Source organism: Hemiscyllium ocellatum, chromosome 5 (assembly GCF_020745735.1).
Source record: "Hemiscyllium ocellatum isolate sHemOce1 chromosome 5, sHemOce1.pat.X.cur, whole genome shotgun sequence".
Taxonomy (NCBI): Eukaryota; Metazoa; Chordata; class Chondrichthyes; order Orectolobiformes; family Hemiscylliidae; genus Hemiscyllium; species Hemiscyllium ocellatum.
Window position 1 is genome coordinate 25357279 of NC_083405.1, and position 24522 is coordinate 25381800.

Here is a 24522-nt window from a genome sequence, read left to right on the forward strand (position 1 = left end):
TCTGGGTTTCACAATCAAAAGGTAAGATGTTTGAGCAGCATCATATGTGTATGTAAGCTCTGAGATGGATCTCCAAGCACGAACAGCAATGATCATCTTGAAAAACAGAATCTACAGCTCTCACATGAGGCGATCTCAGCCTTTTCTGTCAATGCTGGCCTCACTGAAGCATGTGGCGGCTTCACGCAAATCTGAAACCGATCACTATCCAAGAAGCTAAAAACGCCAATCAGCATAAATGATTGTGACAGACAAGAGAGAACTGGTGCAGGATTGGGCACAAGGAGTTTAGATAAACCAAGGTTTAGAGGATGGAGGATCAGAAGTGAGGCAGTGAACATATGAATAATTGAGTCCACAGTTTGACAAGACATGGACGATATGCTCAGTTGGAGAAGCAGTAATAAAGTCAATCATTTTTATACAGGTGAAAAACTGTAGCCTCTGTGCTGCAAGAAATAAAATTTTCACCTTGCGACTAAATTTTCTGAATCTACATCCATGATCAGGGAATTCATGCCAACCATAACTGTTAGTTGGAAAATTGGAGGTAATATGTTGGTTTCCTGTGTTGACACAGCTATCAAGTGTTAGTCCACCATGAACACAAAATTCAACTGCTTATACCAGTCCTGGAAAAATAAAAATCAAGAAAATAATTCTATTAGAATAATATACTCAGAAAATGTGATTTGTTGACTGAGAACTTCCAGCGTGTAAGTTGGAAATGAGAGCGCTCATAACTGGCTCCTAAGAAATGGGAAAATCATATACAGCTATGCCCAAGATTACTGGCTGTGTTTAGCTGGATGTCTGAATGCATACCACCACAAATACAAGAGAGATTGTGGCCACACTAGTCTGAAAACCATCTCTCGTAGAAACTAAGTAGACTCAGCTCTGTATTCTGACATGAGCCAGCCTGGGAATACATGTACTATGGAGAAGCAGTGGTGGTGCTGCTGTGGTGTTTCTCCCTCTGAACTAGAAGATATGGGTTAATTCCACCTTCCACTCAGTGTCATAACAAATCACAGTAGGTTGATTAAAAATAACTGCACTCTGGCATACATTGAACTGTGATGGCACTGAGTTAGTCTGTTAACCTGGAAATTATCTGTTGCTGCTAGCAAGTACCATGAAAAGCAATGTCAGTCGGATCCTCTGTCAGCCAGATGTAGCCTCCTGCCCAAAACTGGCAAGCAGCTGACTGGCAGCATTTAAACGTGGGCCAGCGGTTCACAGCTACCAGAGTTCTGACAAGTACTCCAGTGAGCTAACTGCTGGGAGTTAAATTGGACTTAAAAATTCCAGTTGTGCCTTATCACTTTTTAAACAAGTGAAGTGAGCTTCTCTCCACTCCTCAGGAACCTCTCAGAACCTAGAAAGTTTACAAAATTGTTAATTAAAGCTTTATTAATCTTGGGGCTCATCCGAAACCTGAATGCATGATGTCTGGAACAGGATGCCTCTATGTCCTTGTGGATTCTTTGACAGCATACATGAAATTAATTTACCCAGGTACCTTTGCAGGAATTAGGGAAAAGATGACACAACATGAGCCAGCAGTAGGTGAACCAGGTCACAACCTTATTTGAAGACAACAAAGGTAAGAGTTAAACTTTTACAATTTTAATTTTAACAACTTTACTATAACTACATGATTCTTTAGAAACTTGAATACTTCCCAGATACTCCTAACTTTTGCCAGATTATCAAAATCTTTACTCTGTCTCTCTCTCTCTCTCTGCTTGAAGGAAAGCTATCAGTTGCTGTGCTTGTATTTCTGGCTTTCCTTCTTAATGGTTTTTATTTTATTTGAGTAGTTGCAGGCTGCTACAAATTTTAAAAATGGATTTACTTAAAACCATGTAAATACTCTTCTTAGATGCTATTTCTTTGCTCTCAGGTTCCCATTAAATAATAGTTTTTCCGGAATAATTATTTTTGTGCTTAGCAATCTTTCTGTTCACGTTAATTTTCCAGTTCCTTTTGCTTGTGGTTGACCCTATTGCCAATGTTCTGCCTTCCATAAATCTTTCTGCTCATCCCCAGTACAACTCTTTTCATCAAAAAATGTTAGCATGCAAGTACAGAAGTAGATATGGCCCAATGAAATATTGGTCTTTTTGCAAGGTGTAAACATAGGGAGGCCTTGCTAAACTGTGCAGGGCTTTAGTGAGACTACATCCAGGCGGCTGCATACACTTTTGGCCTCCTTAAGGAGAGGTATATGTATTGGATGTTCAGAGAAGGTTCACTAGGCTTATTCCTGGGATATAGAGGTTGTCTTATGAAGAAAGATTAAGCGAAAGCCCATTGAAGTTCAGGAAAATATGAGAGATATTATTAAAATATTCAAGATTATGAAGAAATGGTTCATTTCATAGAAAATCTAGAAATAGGGAGCACTGTTTCAAAATAAGGAACATCCCATTTAAAATTCCTCTCCCAGGTTGAAAGTGGAGTCGCAGGTAGATAGAATAGTGAAGGTGTTTGATATGCTTGCCTTTATTGATCAGTGCATTGAGCATAGGAATTGGATGGTCATGTTGCGACTCTGCAGGATATTGGTTAGGCCACTTTTGGGATACTGCATGCAATTCTTGTCCCTCTGCTATAGGAAGGATGTTGTGAAACTTGAAGAGGGTTCAAAAAATATTTACAAGGATGTTGCCATGGCTGGAGGGTTTGAGCTATAGGGAGAGGCTGAATAGGCTGGGGCTATTTTTCCTGGAGCATCGGAGGCTGAGGGGTGACCTTATAGAGTTTTATAAAATTATGAGGAGCATGGATAGGTTAAATAGACAAGGCCTTTTCCCTGGGGTGGGGGGAGTCCAGAATTAGAGGGCATAGGTTCACTGTGAGAGGGGAAAGATATAAAAGAGACCTAAGGGGCACCTTCTTCACACAAAGGGTGATGCATATAAGGAATAAGCTGCCAATGGAGGCTGGTACAATTACAATTTAAAAGGCATCTAGATTGGTATATAAATAGGAAGGGTTTAGAGGGATATGGGCCAAGTGCTGGCAAGTGGGACTAGATTAGGTTAGGATATCTGGTTGGCATGGACAAGTTAGACAGAAGGGTCTGTTTCCAAGCTGTACATCTCTATGACTCTAGTTTGGGGTATATGAACAAGTAGCAATAAAAGTACAACTAGGAGCTTATCAGCTGCATGGGAATCAGAACATAGGGAAAATAGCAGTGTGCAACCTGTTTTGCTAGTTTATCAAATCCTAACTTTTGTCTCCTGGCTACCAACTTTTAATGGAAAATGGCTTTTATCTCTTATTTTGGAAGTTTAAAAGTTATTTCTCTGGAGCATTGGAGGCTGAGGGGTGACCTTATAGAGGTTTATAAAATCATGAGGGGCTGGATCGGATAAATAGACAAGGTCTTTTCCTGGTGTAAGGAGTCCAGAACTAGAGGGCATAGGTTTAGGACGAGAGGGGAAAGACATAAACGGGACAGAAGGGGCAACTTTTTCACACATAGGGTGGTGCATGCATGGAATGAGCTACGGGATGAAGTAGCAGAGACTGGTACAATTGCACCATTTAAAAGGCATTTGGATGGGTATATGAATAGAAAGCATATAGAGGGATATGGGCCAACTGCTGGCAAATGAAATTAGATGTATTTAGGATATCTGGTCAGCGTGTACGAGTTACGCTGAAGGGTCTGTTTCTGTGCTGCACATCTCAATGACTCGACATTTGTTAGTCTACCCCAGTTGCAGTGGAGACTAGGTCATTGAATATGTTCAAGCCTGAGTTAAACAGTATTTTGATATACAAGGGTGTAAAGTTCTAACAAAATCTGGTTAGAAATCAAGGCTTGACTGATAAGTCCAATGAATTAGGTCAAACACAAATAGGAGTTTAAAAACATTTTTAAAAGATTCATTTAGGGCGACATGATGGCTCAGTGGTTAGCACTGCTGCCTCACAGGACCAGGGTCCCAGGTTTGATTCCAACCTCTGGCGAATGCCTGTGTGGAGTTTGCACATTCTCCCCGTGTCTGCGTGGGTTTCGTCCGGGTGCTCCAGTTTCCACCCACAGTCCAAAGATGTGCAGGTCAGGTGAATTGGCCATGCTAAATTGCCCATAGTGTTAGGTCATTAGTCAGAGGGGAAATGGGTCTGGGTGGCTTACTCTTCGGAGGGTCAGTGTGGACTGGTTGGGCCGAAGGGCCTGTTTCCACACTGTAGGGAATCTAATCTAATTTAGGAGTTAACCGTGGAAGTTCAATTATAGCTCAAGAAAATATACCTAAAAATGGATATGGAGGCAAAATTTTAAAAACTAAATAACTAAATTAGTGCTCAGCATAGACAACAAAAAGATGTAGACCAAAAAGGAGGCCAGCAAAGATGCACAGCAACATCACAACTGGGAATGATAGTAGAATGGTAATTACAGGAGAAATACTGGAACAATACAACTGATAAGAATGACAACAATCCGTATCACATTAATATTGTAAAGAACAAGCATTAGACAACAACCACAAAGAAATGAAACATTTTTACTTAGGCTTTTAACAAGTAATTGAAAAAAATGAGAGTAAAAAAAAAATTCAAAAAAATGAAACATCTTCACTGTCAAACCTTTAACAAAGGGTTTTTAAAGACTGAAAAAATTAAGAGAGAGATGAAAGGGGCGTAAAACGCCACCAATGAATTGACGAGATGAAAGCTCACCATTTCATAAAGACAGTCTCAGCAAATAATTCAGGAATGATTTTAAATGATGCAGTAATGAATGCAAGTGGGAGGAGTCTATTCACAGGGTTACACCAACATTTGCAAAATGTGAGAAGTTAAAATAATATCAAAAGGTACAAGGCCTTTTCCTGAAATTTCAGAAGTCTGACAAATTTTCAGCTAATGGTTCTCAAAAGGTATTTCCTCCCACAGGGAGTCGATACCTTACTTGCTCAGGGCTTTATGGTAAAACTTGCTTTAAATATTAATGAATATTCTATTAGATATATTATTCTTAAATATGCTTAAGTGTCTTTATATATTTTGTAGTGGTTCTAAAAAATGCCAAATTGGATTCTATTAGAGTCTGTATTATACGTTTTGATAGTTGTTAGCACAGCCATTGTCTTATGCACTTAAAGTGTATTGCTTATTAATTCCTGTTAATAAATTGAGCAAATCATCTTAAGTTTTTCTGTTACAACTGAAATAAACTCTACTATCTTGTACTCTTCCTTATGTGGGGACATGTATTTTCTAAAGAAAGAATCTCAGATCCTTAAAATATCTGGACATTATGGCATAGTTAAGCCCTCTTCACATGAAACATCTCTCAGGCATTCTCAGGCAGCTTCTTCTCCTGTACAATGTTAATCCACATCTTACAAACACAGATATTTGTAGAATTATTCAATTTGAACTTAGCAGACAGAATTTATCAAGAAAATACTCTGGTCCAGTTTAGCTCTAAAGGTGGCAGTAAACCACTTCAAAGTATTGTGTGGTCCAGTCAGGAAAGTGAAGCTAAGGCCGTAAGAGACACATAAGAAGGGCTTTTGCCCGAAACGTCGATTTTACTGCTCCTTGGATGCTGCCTGAACTGCTCTTCCAGCACCACTAATCCAGAATCTGGTTTCCAGCATCTGCAGTCATTGTTTTTAACCACAGATAAGATGGGCCAAATGGCTAACTCCCACTGTCATTTCTTTTGACCTCTTAATCTTGCTGGTCTTTCCCACTAATCAATCAGGATGGCTGAATTGTAGAAATACCAGTTCAAAACTACAGTGATATAACTTTTGTAAAACAATTAGCTTGTCTCTGTTAACTTCGTAATATATGCATAGGTCATCGCTACAGGCTATTCCGGGGGATATAGCATACAAATAATGCTCATGTTGGAGCATTTAAAGCTTTTGCATTTTAATGTATCAAGTTAACAAATTACACCCCATTTAAGAGCATGATACACAAAAGTCTCATTCATACAGAACACATGAGATCATATTCCAGTAAAACCAGTTTATTTTTTAATAACTTAGATACAGAATATATACTGAATTGTAGCCATCTTCCCCTTACAAAAGCATAATGAATTAAATCTACAAATCAGTTTCTGCATTTTAGTTCCTTCAAATGGAATCAGTGTACACAACTCCTCTCCCACCTCCTACAAGCTTCAGACTTTTTTTGGTGCTTAGAACATCTGAATAATAAATGTTGGCATACAAATTGTAAACAAAAAGTGTAAATATCTCCTTAAGGTGAGCAATATTTTATATTAATGGTTTGCAGAATTTGAAATGGGAGTTATAAGCAGTTCGGACCTAAGCCTTTGTTACCTTTCAGAGGATAAATTCTGTAACACAATCTTGAGATCACTTGAGTGAGCAGCAAGAGTAACTACTAAATAAGAGTCAGTTTAAAAACCGAGGAAAAAGTGCGGTCTGGCAATAAGCTGCTGATATCCTCCATCAGTAAATTAAACTGCAGCGCAGTAAAATTTCAACTTTCTGAAATGTGAATGCAAGAGGGCCATTAAACTCTGCATTGCTGAGAGAAACTGAATGTGTTCCTTTTTAGATGGAATTAAGTTTAGAACAAAAACGATTCTCATCCAATATCAGTACTGAAAATATGAAAAATTAGTTTGAGTTCTAATTTGCGTGTTCCTGACAGGGAAGTATAAGGCAGGATTTAGGAGGGGAGGATAAACAAAATAAAAAGCAAGGAACCAACAGATGGTGTTTAGTAAGTAGTGCAAGACTGGGAACAAGTAACTAATCTTCACATTTTGGAAATGCAGTATAGTGCAAGAAACGATTTAAAACCATAAAAAGTACAATATTTGGAGGTGGTCATCCAATGTCTTGGCTGGCCATCATAATTCATATTTATGCACTGATTTCAGGCGACACAAACTGACAATTAATGTTGCTTAGAAAATGACAGTGTGTTTAGAAGTACTAATCCTATTTAAAGAATTAAACTATTTAAGTAGTGAAGTGGAATGAGAAGGGTAATCCCCTAACTGAATACTCACATTAAATTGTGCCCTTCCAGGTGATTATTTGTTATGACAAATTGCAGGGTTACTCATGACAACAAATGGACTCATCAAAAACACTAAAACTAGCTACCTGGAACAGTTAATTCTAGGCACTTACATCAACATTCTGAATTCTCCTGTAATGAAGCTTTAAAACAATCCTTTGACAGGCAATCAGAGAATGGTGGAAATTGCCAAATTGTGGTTTTATCAAAGTTATTGTGCTGTACAGCGCTATGAAGCAATATTGATCAGTTAGAAAATCATTTCCTATCTTATAAATGATTCAACAACATAAAATGGAGAAAAGCAGCATCATATGTAAACATTAAAAAACTACACAAGTTGTTTGCACGAATGCACTCAAAGTATCACTTCAATCGTACATTTCAACTCATTCAACACATTGTAAACTGCTATATTTTTGAAAAGATGTTACATTTTAATGGCACTATAACTCAATTATACCGCAAATAAAATTTGCATTCCATTACTTTAAATCCAATATTGTAGTTTTTGACTTAAATGTTGCATACCTCCCATAGAATCACTAGCTCATTTTACATGAGAGAGACCTGCCACTAGATGGCATTTTACACAAAGTTACCACATAACTATCATTCTGTCTTTGAGAAGTGGGAAAGAGAAACGAAAGCAGGCTCAGTGAAGTAAAACAGATTAGCCCCAAGTAGAGTACACATCTTGCCAGCAACTCATGCGCATTACCATTGTTACAATCTTGCTGATGATAAATTGCAGGTCAATTCACAGCTGACAAAACAGGAAGTCAAAATAGAAGGAAATAGTTTCCCCTTCTGATAAGCTTGTGGTTTGAGGATTGTCCTGTCATCATATCAAAAAGGCCACAGTTTTCTCGAAGAGTGAGTTAGTTAAGGCAAAAGGGGATTCACGTGCAGCATTAAGAGCCTGACAAGATAAAATTATTTGCTTTCTTGAAAGAGGTAGAATGTGTACAAAAAAAAATCCTGCACATTTTCAGAATGGTAAAACCCATCAACAGCTTTCCAGGGCCTACTTTATGTGCTGTAACAGACAAGTTTATATTTGATACAGGATCAGTTGTATATCAACATATTAGCAACTGTGATCAAGCAGAAGTATCTACAAATTTAAGTGCTTCTTCTTAGGTTGTCTCGTAGATTAATAACCAAACTCCACCAACATTTTTTAAAGTGTGCATGTGGCTAACAATGTTTTAAGAATGTTGATTGAGTAATAGGTCTGGACAGAAGAAGTAACACTCCTGCTCTTCTGCAAAATAGTGCCATGGGACCTTTTACATCCACTTGTACGGGCACATGGAGCCTTAGTTATAATATTTAAGCTGAATGACAATGTAGTACTCCCTCAGCAACACTATGGAGTGTCAGCCTTTGGTGTTGTGCATTCAAAGCATGAACCTTAACATAGAATCATGCAGCTCAGAGATGAGGGCACTACCAACTGAGCTGTAGTAGACACAGGAAAATTTGTGAAAAAAAAAATCCAACATTTACACCTCTGCATTCATGGACCATTGACCTTCCTTAAACTGGGTGTGCATTCAGCGCATCTTAATTAGATAAGTTTAAAAATGTATTTCCACGCATTGACAAGATTTTGTTGGGTTAAAATAGACATCAGTGCAAATTTTGAATCTGTTTCCAGTTACTAGGCAAGGGTTAAAATCACTTGCATCAAGCTCTCTTTTGGTTTTTCAACATTCTTCCACAAGCTCCGGTACATTTTTTTCCCGAATTGGTGAGGACAGGGAAGGAAACAAGCAGAAAGACCAGGGAAAAAAATGCTTTAAATGTAGTTTTGTGCTGATGTCAGCATTGGTCTGAATGTAGCAGAAGGTTCATGATCTTCATGACAATTTTTCATCGTAGGAATGTTTTATTTGAAGGATCTTAGAGTGTTCTATTTTCAAAGCAGGTACATTATGTAAATACATCTGACTATCAATGTACCTTGGATGCATGCCATTGCCATTCAATGATTCTGTACTTTGCTTGGAATAAATTCAGTATTGGAAGCATGCTACGTGCCTTAATAAAAGGAACACCACAATAACATGTTGAGATACTAGTTTATAGAGGGACATTTGTTCATTCGCTTTGCAAGCAATAAATATTTATATATTATGCACCTACTGTTTGTGCTATGTATCTTGTAAATAATCAAATTCTGCACTGCTTAAAGTTATATTTGAAGCAAAGATTGCACAAGTTTTAGATTCTGCAGTTTGTTAAGGCATCAAATCAGTCAGAGCTAAGTTTTAATACCTTTCCAAATGTAGAATGAATAAATAGAGAAATGACCACATATTTGAAGATTACCAAGTGAAGATGGTACAGATATATTAGTAATAAATAAATGACAATACCCATGAAACATAGAATGAAACAAAGTGTTACAATGTCACCAAAGTATCGGGCTGTCAAGCTTGTCGAAGCCTGGATCCTTCCGAAGTTCCCAGTAGGTTCCAGTGCTCACCCACATTTCCTTTTCACCTTCACAAGATGGTCTGTAAAATATTGAATTGCCTTCTGAAATGTTGCAAGTGAACAGTGCACAGAAATACATTCTTGGGGAATAGTGGCCTGAAATGGACTTAAACTAATAACCACACCTTCAAATCCTATTAAGGTACAAAAGCAGACTTCAATAAATCTGGTAATGATGGGTAACCATCAAGAAAATGAACAGAGAGGTCACGCGTTGTAACATTACCACATAAAAGTGGAACAGAATGAGGGTAGATTTGGAACAGCAAACTGCATCATGAGATGATCCAGGTGATCAGCAACACAAAAGGTACAGATCACAATTTCCAATCCTTTTTCATTATCCATAATATATACATATAGAACAATACAGCACAGAACAATACAGCACAGAACAGGCCCTTCGGCCCACGATGTTGTGCCGAACATTTGTCCTAGCTTAAGCACCTATCCATGTACCTATCCAATTGCCGCTTAAAGATCACCAATGATTCTGACTCTGCCACTCCCACAGGCAGCACATTCCATTCCCCCACCACTCTCTGGGTAAAGAACCTACCCCTGACATCCCCCCATACCTTCCACCCTTCACCTTAAATTTATGTCCCCTTGTAACACTCTGTTGTACCTGGGGAAAAGGTCTCTGACTGTCTACTCTATCTATTCCCCTGATCATCTTATAAACTTCTATCAAGTCACCCCTCATCCTTCACCGTTCTAATGAGAAAAGGCCGAGCACTCTCAACCTATCCTCGTATGACCTATTCTCCATTCCAGGCAACATCTTGGTAAATCTCCTCTGCACCCTCTCCAAAGCTTCCACATCTTTCCTAAAATGAGGCGACCAGAACTGCACACAGTACTCCAAATGTGGCCTTACCAGGGTCCTGTACAGCTGCAACATCACCTCACGACTTTTGAATTCAATCCCTCTGCTAATGAACGCTAATACACCATAGGCCTTCTTACAAGCTCTATCCACCTGAGTGGTAACTTTCAAAGAGCTATGAACATAGACCCCAAGATCCCTCTGCTCTTCCACCTTACTAAGAATTCTACCGTTAACCCTGTATTCCGCATTCTTATTTATACTTCCAAAATGGACAACCTCACACTTGGCAGGGTTGAACTCCATCTGCTACTCCTCAGCCCAGCTCTGCATCACATCTAAGTCCCTTTGCAGCCGACAACAGCCCTCCTCACTCTCCACAACTCCACAAATCTTCGTATCATCTGCAAATTTACTGACCCACCCTTCGACTCCCTCTTCCAAGTCATTAATAAACATTACAAACAGCAGAGGACCCAGAACTGATCACTGCGGAACTCCACTTGTAACTGGGCTCCAATCTGACTTCGACCAGTTAGCCAGTTCTCTATCCAACTGGCCAAATTTCCCACTATCCCATGCCTCCTGACTTTCTGCATAAGCCTACCATGGGGAACCTTATCAAATGCCTTACTAAAATCCATGTACACTACATCCACTGCTCTACCCTCATCCACATGCTTGGTCACCTCCTCAAAGAATTCAATAAGACTTGTAAGGCAAGACTTACCCCTCACAAATCCGTGCTGGCTGTCCCTAATCAAGCAGTGTCTTTCCAGATACTCATAAATCCTATTCCTCTGTACCCTTTCCATTACTTTGCCTACCACCGAAGTAAGTCTAACTGGCGTGTAATTCCTGGGATTAACCCTATTCCCTTTTTTGGACAGGGGCACAACATTCACCACTCTCCAGTCCCTGGTACCAGCCCCGTTGACAGTGAAGATGAAAAGATCATTGCCAACGGCTCTGCAATTTCCTCTCTTGCTTCCCACATAATCCTAGGATATATCCCGTCAGGCCCAGGGGACTTCTCTATCCTCAAGTTTTTCAAAATGCCCAACACATCTTCCTTCCTAACAAGTATCTCCTCTAGCTTACCAGTCTGTTTCATACTCTCCTCTTCAACAATACGGTCCCTCTCATTTGTAAATACTGAAGAAAAGTACTCATTCAAGACCTCTCCTATCTCTTCTGACTCAATTCACAGTCTCCCACGACTGTCCTTGATCGGACTTACCCTCGTTTTCGTCATTCTCATGTTTTTCACATACACATAAAAGCCCTTGGGGTTATCAGTGATCCTACCCGCCAAAGATTTTTCATGCCCTCTCTTAGCTCCCATAATCCCTTTCTTCAGCTCCCTCCTGGCTATCCTGTATCCCTCCACTGCCCTGTCTGAACCTTGTTTCCTCAACCTTATGTAAGCCTCCTTCTTCCTCTTTACAAGACATTCAACCTCCTCATCAACCAGATTCCCTCACACAACCATCTCTTTCCTGCCTGACAGGTACATACATATCAAGGACACATCGTATCTATTCCTTGAAAAAGTTCCACATTCCAATGACATCCTTCCCTGACAGCCTATGCTCCCAACTTATGCTCCTCAGATCCTGTCTTGCAGCATCGTATTTACCCTTCCCCTAATTGTAAAACCTACCCTGTTGCACGCACCTATCCCTCTCCATAACCAAGGTGAAAGTTTGGTCGGATAATCTACATACTGAGTTAGACAAGCTTCCTGGACACACTGCACAAACACCGCCCCGTCCAATCTACTTGATCTAAAGAGCTTCCAATCAATATTTGGGAAGTTGAAGTCGCCCATGACTACTACCCTGTGGCTTCTGCACCTTTCCAAAATCTGTTTCCCAATCTGTTTCTCCACACACACATACTCGCATTATCAAGTCCCTTGTTTGTCATAAGATAAAGTTCTTCACAAATTATTTTAGTGTTTAGATCCATATACAACAAGTAGGTAACAAAGCAGCCTACACAAAGACTTTGCTTAGACTGATACATGGCAAATAATATCCATGCCACAATACCTGCCAGGTAATAATCATGACCAATAAGAACGAACCCTGCATCCACCCTCCAAATTTTCAATCACACCATTCTATCTTCATCTACCAGAATCCTGGGGTTCACCAGTGACTACTTTGGGAAAGCAAATCTTAGCAGGACTTATACACTTAATGGTAAGGTCCTAGCGAGTGTTGCAGAACAAAGAGATCTTGGAGTGCAGGTTCATAGCTCCTTGAAAGTGGAGTTGCAGGTAGGTAGGATAGTGAAGAAGGCTGATGTAGGTTTGCTCACTGAGCTGGAAGGTTCATTTTCAGGCGTTTCATCACCGTACTAGGTAACATCTTCAGTGAGCCTCCAGACGAAGCACTGCTGATGATTCCTGCTTTCTGTTTATATGTTTGGGTTTCTTTGGGTTGGTGGTGTCGTTTCCTGTGGTGATATCATTTCCTGTTCTCTACAGGAAATGACACCACCAACCAAAAGAAACCCAAACATATAAATAGAAAGCAGGAATCATCAGCAGTGCTGCGTCTCGGGGCTCACTGAAGATGTTACCTCGTGCGGTGACGAAATGTCTGAAAATGAACCTTCCAGCTCAGCTAGCATACCTACGTCCAAAACCTCAATCTGAGTTACAAATCTTCTCAAAACTCACTAAATGAAGAAGGTGTTTGGTATGCTTTCCTTTATTGGTCACAGTATTGAGCACAGGAGTTGGGAGGTCATGATGCGGCTGTACAGGATATTGGTTAGGCCACTGTTGGAATATTGCGTGCAATTCTGGTCTCCTTCCTATCAGAAAGATGTTGCGAAACTTGAAAGTGTTCAGAAAAGATTTACAAGGATGTTTCCAGGGTTGGAGGATGGGCGGCACGGTGGCACAGTGGTTAGCACTGCTGCCTCACAGCGCCAGAGACCTGGGTTCAATTCCCGCCTCAGGTGACTGACTGTGTGGAGTTTGCACGTTCTCCCTGTGTCTGCGTGGGTTTCCTCCGGGTGCTCCAGTTTCCTCCCACAGTCCAAAGATGTGCGGGTCAGGTGAATTGGCCATGCTAAATTGCCCGTAGTGTTAGGTAAGGGGTAAATGTAGGGGTATGGGTGGGTTGCGCTTCGGCAGGTCGGTGTGGACTTGTTGGGCCGACGGGCCTGTTTCCACACTGTAAGTAATCTAATAAAAAAAAACTCGAGGGAGAGGCTGAACAAGCTGGGGCTGTTTACTGTGGAGCATCGGAGGCTGAGGGGTGACCTTATAGAAGTGTATAAAATCATGAAGGGCATGGATAGGATAAATAGACAAAATCTTTTCCCTGGGGTTGAGGAGTCCAGAACTAGAGGGTATAGATTTAGGGTGAGGGGGGAAAAGATATAAAAGGGACCTAAGCGGCAACGTTTTCATGCAGAGGGTGGTACGTGTATGGAATGAGCTGCCAGAGGAAGTGTTGGAGGCTGGTACAATTGCAACATTTAAAAGGCATCTGGACGGGTATATGAATAGGAAGGGTTTGGAGCTATATGGGCCAGGTGCTGGCAGATGGGGACTAGATTGGGTTGGGATATCTGGTCGGCATGGATGGGTTGGACTGAAGGGTCTGTTTCCATGCTGTACATCTCTATGACCAGACATTTTACTGGAGCATCAATATCAATGCAGTACCTGTCCTGCTTTTGTAGGTACACAGTATTCTATGAGTAGTAGTTTCCCCTTGAACTATGAATGTCTCTTACTATCCACAATGTTCAGACAAGAACATAGTGGAACATTCACTATTCATCTAGATATGTAAAGTATTTTGCATTTCGCTTTGTAGTACACAACACTCAAAGAACTGTGAGTACAGTAAAGAACTATTGGGGGCAAAATGGAGGGGGGAGCTTTGAGCAGTCGCCACCACTGGAGGATGTAGTACTAAGATTAGAAATGGGACTAAAGGCTGACAAGTCCCCTGGACCTAATGGCTAGCATCCCAAAGTCTGAAAGAAGAGGCTGCAGAAACACTGGATTCGTCATGGCTGGATTTTTCTGAAATTCCCTAGATTCTGGAATGGTCCCAGACGATTGGCGAACTGCAAATATTAATCTTTATTTCAGAAAGAAGGGGAACAGAAACAAAAAGCCAAATGTCAGTTAGCCCGTCATGTGTCATTAGGAAGATGGTGCAAACCATTTCTAAGGAAGTAATAGAAATGTAGGGAAATAGATGGTGACATCTTGCAAAATGTCCAGATTACAGAGGAGGAAGTGCTGGATGTCTTGAAACAGTTAAAGGTGGATAAATCCCCAGGACCTGATCAGGTGTACCCGAGAACTCTGTGGGAAGCTACAGAAGTGATTGCTGGGGCCTTTGCTGAGATATTTGTATCATCGATGGTCACAGGTGAGGTGCCGGAAGACTGGAGGTTGGCAAATGTGGTGCCACTGTTTAAGAAAGGCGGTAAAGACAAGCCAGGGAACTATAGGCTGGTGAGCCTGACCTCGGTGGTGGGCAAATTGTTGGAGGGATTCCTGAGGGACAGGATGTACATGTATTTGGAAAGGCAAGGACTGATTAGGGATAGTCAACATGGCTTTGTGCATGGGAAATCATGTCTCTCAAACTTGATTGAGTTTTTTGAAGAAGTAACAAAGAAGACTGATGAGGGCAGAGCAGTAGATGTGATCTATATGGACTTTAGTAAGCCGTTTGACAAGGTTCCCCACGGGAGACTGATTAGCAAGGTTAGATCTCATGGAATACAGGGAGAACTAGCCATTTGGATACAGAAGTGGCTCTAAGGTGGAAGACAGAGGGTGGTAATGGAGGGTTGTTTTTCAGACTGGAGGCCTGTAACCAGTGGAGTGCCACAAAGATCGGTGCTGGATCCTCTACCTTTTGTCATTTACATAAATAATTTGGATGCGAGCATAAGAGGTACAGTTATTAAGTTTGCAGATGATACCAAAATTGGAGGTGTAGTGGACAGCGAAGAGGGTTACTTCAGATTACAACAGGATCTGGACCAGATGGACCAATGGGCTGAGAAGTGGCAGATGGAGTTTAATTCAGATAAATGCGAGGTGCGGCATTTTGGGAAAGCAAATCTTAGCAGGACTTATACACTTAATGGTAAGGTCCTAGGGAGTGTTGGTGAACAAAGTGACCTTGGAGTGCAGGTTCATAGCTCCTTGAAAGTGGAGTCACAGGTAGATAGGATAATGAAGATGATATTTGGTATGCTTTCCTTTATTGGTCAGAGTATTGAGTACAGGGGTTGGGAGGTCATGTTGCGGCTGTACAGGACATTGTTTAGGCCACTGTTGGAATATTGTGTGCAGGTTATTTAGATTACTTACAGTGTGGAAACAGGCCCTTCGACCCAACAAGTCCACACTGACCTGCCGAAGCATAACCCACCCAAACTAATTCCCCTAACATGACGGGGCAATTTAGCATGGCCAATTCACCTAACCTGCACATTTTTTTTGGATTGTGGGAGGAAACCGGAGCACCCGGAGGAAATCCACGCAGACATGAGGAGAATGAGCAAACTCCACACAGAGAGTCGCCTGAGGTGGGAATTGAACCCGGGTATCTGGCGCTGTGAGGCAGCAATGCTAACCACTGTGCCACCGTGCCGCCCACAATTCTGGTCTCCTTCCTATTGGGAAGATGTTGTGAAACTTGAAAGGGTTCAGAAAAGATTTACAAGGATGTTGCCAGGGTTGGAGGATTTGAGCAATAGGGAGAGGCTGAACAGGCTGGGGCTGTTTTCCCTGGAACGTCAGAGGCTGAGGGGTGACCTTATAGAGGTTTACAAAATTATGAGGGGCATGGATAGGATAAATAGACAAAGTCTTTTCCCTGGGATCGGGGAGTCCAGAACTAGAGGACATAGGTTTAGGATGAGAGGGGAAAGATATAAAAGAGAACTTTTTCACACAGAGGGTGGTACGTGTATGCAATGAGCTGCCAGAGGAAGTGGTGGAGGCTGGTACAATTGCATTTAAGAGGCATTTGGATGGGTAAATGAATAGGAAGGATTTGGAGGGATATGGTCCGGGTGCTGGCAGGTGGGACTAGATTGGGTTGGGGTATCTGGTCGGCATGGACAGGTTGGACCGAAGGGTCTGTTTCCGTGCCGTACATCTCTATGACTCAGTAGCGGCAGCACATTTAGAAAATCATAAAACCATCATGTAGAATCAACGTGATTTTAATGAAGTGAAATCATATTTGATAAATTTAGTACAATTCTTCAATGATGGAACAAGCAGGGTGGGTAAAGCGAAACCAGCAGAAGCAGTGTATCGGGATTTCCAAAAGACAGACAATAAGGTGTTACATGAAAAGCTACTAGCTAAGGTAACAGCAGCTCATTGTGATAAAATTAATACAGTATATTAGCGGAGACAGAGGACTGACTAAATCCCAGCAAACAGAGAATCAAGATAATTATCATTTTCAAGTTGGCAAACCAACTAGTAGCATACCATCAAGATTAGTGCTGGCACTGAACTATTTTCAATCTACATTAATGACATGGAAGGAGGAACAGTTTGTATTGTAGCTAACGGTCAGCGCAACATCGAGGGCCGAAGGGCCTGTACTGTGCTGTAATGTTCTGTGCTCTAAGTTTGCTGATGATACAAAGATAGAAAGGCAAGCAAGCTATGAGGAAGTGTCTGTAAAGGGCTGTATAGTTATGTTAAATGAATTGGTGAAAGTTTGGCAATATATTGCAATGGGGAAAACAGGATGCTATCCAGTTTGCAGAGAACAACAAAAAAACTGAAATATTATTGTAACGGAGAGAGACTGCAAAATGCTTCCACACTGAGTATTCTGGTGGTGCTCATACATCACAATGGAGAAGCAGTGAAGAGAAAGGCAAATGGAATGTCGACCTTTACTGTAGAGGAATAGAGAGTTTTGTTAGAAGCACACAGAGCATTGCTGAGACCACACTAAGAGAATGTTTTTTGGCTCTTCCATTATGGATTAAAGTACATGCCTCCAACACCTGGAGGTAGTTCTGGAAAGGTGTTGAAACAGTTTCCTAAGACAGGTTGAGCAAATTAATCCTATACACTCACTGGAGTTTAGACAAATGAGAAATGGTCTTGGTGAATCACAAGATTTTCTGGAAGTTTGACAGGATAGACACAGAGGATGTGAACCTAGATATAGAAGCTCTGTTTCAAAATAGAGGTGCCCTGACTAAGGTGGAGGTGAGCAGGAATTTCTTTTTCCAAGGAGTTATTAATTTTTGGACTTCTCTAATCTGCAACGCAGTGGAGCCTGGGCCACTGAATAAATTCAAGGCAACAGCTGGACAGATCTTTGATTGATAAGGATTATGGGGATAAGGCAGGAGTCCAGTCAAGATGGAAGTTAATCCATGACCTTACTCGATAGTGGGGCAGACTCAGTGAGCCAAGTGGCACACACTGATCCTTTTTACGCTACTGAACTGGACTTGCACAAGCACAGTAGTGATCCATTTTAGCTTTGAAAATATGCTACTATCTCCTGGATTCACCACGAAAGCAACACCTCATGCCTCTCTACCATCAAGAAGGATAAAAGTGGCAATGCCATGGAAATACACCAAGTCAAACACCATTCTGATTCTCGGGACAGTTGTGTACTATTGGTGTGTGTGTGTGCATGTGTCCGCTTGAAAAAGTGTCCTGGCTGCATTATGAAATAAAACACTGTGAAAGCTCTGAGGATGCATGCGGGTAAAGGAAGTCAATCCTAGTTCAAAGCCTACCAATGCCACACTTTCAGATTAGTTAACTGGCCTGGCCTGTGAAGCCTATATCCAGAGAATAAAGATCTTTTTAAAAGCTAAGCATATGAGAAATACTTTAATAAATTTGATCAAAGAACCACATAAAATTTCATGTATTTTCTTCACCCCAATAACCCAAACTACTGTTTTTGAATAGACAGTATAAACGTTTCTATATTCAAACACCTTACAATGATTGTATCATTTATGTGCAGAATGGAAATGCTGAGCCAACTTCTTAACTATACAATCCAAAATAGCAAATTTTTGTGTAAATAAGTAATTTGATCATAAGGGTGACACTTGGTTTTTGACTATAGTAATAATAAGGTCACATCAAATTACTCCTCTTACAACTGAAGTTTTTAATTTGGACATAATTTAATATAGAAGTGCAGCTCAGGCCAACTCAACTGGGTTCAAACTGTATGAACTTTGGCATTACTCATGTGCACATGAATTAACTTTACCCAATGTTCCGACTAAGTCTTTAACTATCCTCTTTAAAATGAATGAAATATCTTCACTAAATCAGTAGACTGAAACTCTCTTGAACAAGTTAATTTGTTGAGATTTCTACCCATTGACATTTGGTTATGATTAAAATTTCACAAATTCCTGTTTGTTCATGCACAGCATAATTTTAGTTATCAAGGAAAACGCAAACTACTATATTTTTCCATGATTATTAAATTTCCTCACGAACAATTATTTGGAGGTGATCCTATGATAATATGTTTTGTTGTTAGTGCTAAGGATAAATTAACAAATGATACAAATGTAAGTTACATGCACACACTCAAACTAGCTAACATACCTAAAAAAATGAGGTTGATGTGTCATGTTGTTTTCTTCAAGAATTCTCCTCCTTTCTCTTTGAAGCTGTTCAATTCTTTCTTTCTGAGCTTCTGCAGCCTCTATGTTACCTTCTTCCAAGCATCTAGGGTAACATTTCAAACCAGAAGAAGTTTATAGAAGTGTATTGAGAAAATTACAACACAATGTAAAGTAAAAGGGAAAGCAAGTTAATTGATTATTTTGTGGATTTGTCAGCAGGGTTACATTGTTGCTATAATTCAATTCATTCATAACAATCTTCAAGCATGGCTATCTTTAGGTAGTGACCAATTCACTCCAAGATGTTTAAGAATCATTTTTTTTTAAAACAGAGCTAATTTGATCCCCCATAAAGAACAGGAATTAATTCTCATAACATAACAATTTCAGCCTGAACAAATTCCAAAGTCATAGAACCATTGTTGCATACAGAGATGATGGGCTGCATCTTCCCAGAAATCACCTACATGCCATTTTTCAACGTGTTTCCTGGAGAGCTTCTCTCTGCAAAGCCGAGCACAATTTTCTCATTCCAACATCTCTCACTCACCTCATTAACTAGATACCGGGGTCCTAGGCCGTCCCCTCATCCAAAGCTAGCCTAAATCGTCCATTTGCCATAGGCACCTTGAGACTAGACAGCCAGGCTGGTTCAAGGTTGCCACCTACTGTAGTGTGGTCTTGACCATCTGAAGGAATGCTGAGCAATGTCACAAAGTGGTCAATGACCTTCTTCTGTTAGCCAAGGTAAGTACCATCATCTCTCTGCTACCTCACACTTACCTTCTTTGCCACTGAACCCACCAATGCTCATCGTCTACCACTCCCAGTGTCACATGCAACATCTCTCATTTGGTCTCACCTTCCCAATTCCCCAAGACATCTGACCCAGTATGCCCTGTGTGCTGCATACCACTCCTCCAGGACACATCACCTTTCCCCCACTCGTACTAGCAATAACAGCTACAGCAGCAGCCATTTTCATTACATTCAATCCCTCCCTTTGTCTTATTCCAGGTTAAAACAAAAATATCAAGATAGATATGCTGTGTCAGACATTCAGCTCTTTGCTCCCTTTAAAAGGATACTGATGGTGACCATATATGAACAGATAGCTAAACTCCTGGATGGATATCAGATGATGCCCTTAACTTGCTGTGCCAAGGAGGTCTCTCTGGACTTGACTGAGAACTACTCCCTTTAGACTTTGAGACGTGACTATTTGTTTGAAGCACATGCAGTACCTTAAGCGGAGTGCTACAGCAATATGTTGACTGAGAACTACTGACAACCACTGACAAGCTGTCTGGTTTTATGACTCACTAAAGGTCAAGTCAAGGTCTAAGTCCTGTGAGACTGTTACCAATGGCTGAAAGGGAACAGTGTAAGAAGGGAAGGAAAGGCAAGAAAGTAATGCTGTGAGCATCCTCGTAGGTGCAAATAAGTGAGCACTGACAATGCAAGCTGGTGAGGACCTTGGAGAGCAGTCTGGTTGAAGCCATGAAATGGATGCATGCCTGTGGTTGCAAAGCATCCTGGCAGCATTGCTGAGAGAGTTGCTGGTATCAGATGCCTACATTGATGGACATGGCTGCATTGGTAACTCCCCATGAAGTGTGCCCACAGATGCTGGTGACTGGTATTCAAGATGGATATCTAAAAGAGCAAGTGGATAGCGGGAATTCTTGGCATCTAGTTTCTACCTGGCCAGGGTATTATTGAGGCAAGATTAAGTACTAATGAGGATGATAATGATCAATAGTCCATGCGAATAGGCCCTTTTCACTCACAATGAGAATTTCATTGCAACATCTTGGATTTGGTTGGTTGGAAAATTAACCTTTCTCGTTTAGACATCAGACATTGAAACTGAACGCGATAGACCTCTCAATCGAATATCCCAATTTTATCGTCACAGTTCATATCATACATAGAATGTTCCCAGTCAGTCCGATCTAAATCTTTTGGGTCACTTTATAATAAGACTCTCTCAGGAAAGTACTTGTACATTATGATATTATTCCTTAGTTGTGTTTCCATCAATTCAAAAGGACGAAAAGTAGCAAAATAATCAATTCTAGCAAAGTGGAAGTTTTAGGTTATCTTTATTAACTCACTCACCAGCGATATTCAATAATATGGAGTTCCTGTTCATTCATTCATTCATAACCCCTTCACTAACCCACTCACAAGTGAAGACCACATTCCCGTTTCATTCATTTGTAACTCCCTACTATACTAAGGTTTCATTCATAAAACCGTGGTTCTGCAGTATATTTTACTATCATAAGGTAGACCAGATTTACAACAACCCTTTCAACCCGATTACTGCATTTTCACACCTTGTCAGCCCTTGCTACTTGTGAATAAGTGTAACATACAGAACAATACCATTCCCGCCATCACGTCTACACAAAACATTGTCATATTAATCAGCCCTTACCAAGCATCTCCCGGAGCTGAATAGATTACAGAACACAAAACAGTTTCCCCAATCAGCATGTACTTGTTAAATACTTTTTAACTGGGCCATTATCCTTTGAAGAAACTAACTGACAAAACAGCGTTGAAGTGAAATAGCATGAATGAATGAAACTCACACTGACAAATAGTAAACAAATCTCACAACCCAGCTGTGGTAATCAGTTTAATATCTTTTATTCTTCTATTCAGTGTCTAGCTTATTTACAGCATATAGGCCCAGTATTTTACTAACATTTACTAACTTAAAAAAACAAAAGGACTAATACGTCTTAATTATGCAAGCTGACTGGACAGACAGACACTCTTAATCCCATTAGAAGTAGCAGCCAGCATTTAGAACATTTTAACCCATCTCCTTTCTCCCAGGACAGAAGCCGCTCTAATCTTTGTGTACGATAGATAAAGCAATGTAACACCATAATAATGGAATTTCAATATATGTAAGAACTACGTATAAAGTGACTCTTGTAAGCACTGTATTTTGGGATTATACTGCTGCCTCAAACTTGCTGTGCTACTGAATAAGAGGCTATTTTTGCCCTTTACCAAATTCAGTTGTTATTTGAACTTGATCCCACAAAGGACAATAAAGGCTTACCAAGAACAAAATGATTATTGTACCTGAGAAAATGATAAAGAGTGCAATACAAAGAGGGAGGCTTAGTACAAAGAGAATTTTAACATTCTCACTAATGAGCAATACATCTACATCCTTGGACCCAAAAATACCAATATGAACAAATATGATAAATCTCGCCTGGCTTGCTGTGTTCTTCCAGCCTCCTGCCTGTTTACTCTGGATTCCAGCATCTGCAGTTTTTTGTCTCTAGGGAAGCATACTGTCCAGATGTTGTAAGATGGCCAGAGCATCTGTCCTGTTTGGGGCATATCAGCTGAAGTGTACAGTAACCATGGGAGGAATTTATGAGTTTGACCCTTGACTAGAAAAGGGAGGGCAGCGGCCATAATGACATGACAAACCATAAACTGGTGGAAATGAAGACGACTCTAACCACACCGTGTACCTGCTGCCTTCCTGGTTCTCTCTCTTGCTGCTGCTTCTTAACTGTACATCAATGTCCTTTCCTAGACATTCAAATCATGCATCAGCCTATCCCTGAGGCACAGAGCCACAAGTTGATTTTCAACAGTTCTAACAGCATTGAGCTTTGGAAGAATGTTGAATTAATAGAATAAGTATCTTTGGCAATTACTACATAAGTGAACTATCTGACCTGGAGATCAAAATCAGTTGTTTCAATTTGAAACTGGATATTGTTACTACAGGAGAAATTAATAAAGACCTAAAAGCCAAATCTACACCCTAATTTTATGGTATGTCTATATCTCCCCTCTTTCAGTTTCAAGGAACCTTTCCACTAATCATACCATAAACTAGCTCAGCCACTAAATTCTCATACGAGTATGTATACGCCCAAAAATCCCTCAAATTGTTTATAATCATCATCCTGCTGGTCTGAGAGAAAATGGAGCCTTATAATCTAAATCAAGTATAAATTCAAATTAAGACAACTCCATTTGTACCAGGCACTAAAGACATCCATTCTTTCACATAGGAGATTTTGATTAGTTCTAGTCTTCTCCTTCCAATTTTTAAGATAGTTTTGTGTAATTGCTACCGGTGATCGTAACCTGGTCACACAGCTTTGTTCAACATGCTCCATGGAGGTTTCTGAAGGTGGAGCTAAACGACAGAAATACAACAATAAAACTTTGTTCGCCCCATACTAAGGTCACCTGGGCTCTACTTTTCATATATTCCACTGACCTTATTGCCAGATATTGTATGGAACAACTTTCTAAAAATAATTCACTCTGATAAATATCCAACTAAAATGCTGAAAGATTTTTCTTCATTGATTCATCTTGTACAATCTAAGTTCAGTTTGAGAACATTCAAAAGAGTCAATAAATGCAGGCATTCCACCTAATGTTCTTCATTCAACTCTCCTGTTCATTGGTTGTCCTTCTGGGAGTGATGTTTCTGTTGTAGGCTTTCATGTCCCTGAATCAGACAATTTTTTACCACAAATCTTTGAGCAGGATTCTTCATGAGGCAATGGGATCAGGACTGCAGGATTTGCTTTATTTATTTATTTTTTTATCTCTGCCACAATTCTGCCTTATCATTAAGGCATTAAATTCAGTGTGATGTACGTTGTAGGATAAATTTTAAATGACTGGTTGCAATGTCTTCCCCAGATCTTACTGACAATAGTGCCATACTTCACAAAGACCATCACAATGTCTTTAAAGTGTTTTGTAAGAGAAGAGGCAGCAGGTTCAAAAACAGCACAGTGAGCAATGAGGGGATATTCTATTCAACCTAGAGAAATGAGCATGAATGAACAAGAATCAAGAGTGCCATCACAGCAAAGCAGTTCAGTGATTTCTTGGTCAGAATTTTGAAACTTGTGTAATTTATGAATGATTATACAATTTTATTACTGATATTTTTTTCTGGCAGTGACAAATTTTATGTAAGTGTTTAAGTATAAATTAAGAAGAGAAATTACTTTATTAAAATCGAAATAAGGATATCAAGGCAGGTGATGTATTGCAACTGCAGGATGTGGGAGTTTCTGAATGCCAGTATGATCCAGGACAGCCACATCAGCAAAGTCTCTGGCTTGAGGAGCTCAATCATTGACCTGGATGTCATATTGCAGACAGACATAGCAGCAAGGGAGAAAGTTACCTGCCTGCTTTGCTCCATGAGGCAGTCTCTTAAGATAGGTCCTTCAGATTTAATGAGAGATCTCAGACAGGAGGTTACGACTGGGAGGGAGGCACTATACACACCCAGAATGTATAAATGGAGGAACTTCAGTCCTTGTAAATTTCCAAAAGGTTTGAGGCTCTTGTAGCCTGTATTGATGAAAACAATGGTTGTAGAGTGGGTAAACTAATTGACCATGGCACTACATTACAGCAAGCCACTCAATCATGGGCGAGTTAATAGGAATGTAGTGGTTGTACAGGACAGCATAGTCAAG

General features: G+C 40.3%; 1 protein-coding gene across 2 annotated transcripts in view; it reads right to left on the reverse strand.

The window, feature by feature from the left end:
* Positions 1-5997: 5997 nt before the first annotated feature.
* The window catches only part of osbpl3b (oxysterol binding protein-like 3b), a 222673-nt gene continuing 204148 nt past the window's right edge, over positions 5998-24522 (reverse strand). For both annotated transcript variants that reach the window (XM_060824591.1, XM_060824590.1), the window contains 2 exons: positions 19002-19124; positions 5998-9569 (listed from right to left, as the gene is read on the reverse strand). In XM_060824591.1, coding sequence (XP_060680574.1) covers positions 9464-9569; positions 19002-19124 — 229 coding nt within the window. In that variant the 3' untranslated portion in view covers positions 5998-9463. The remainder of the gene's footprint in view (positions 9570-19001; positions 19125-24522) is intronic.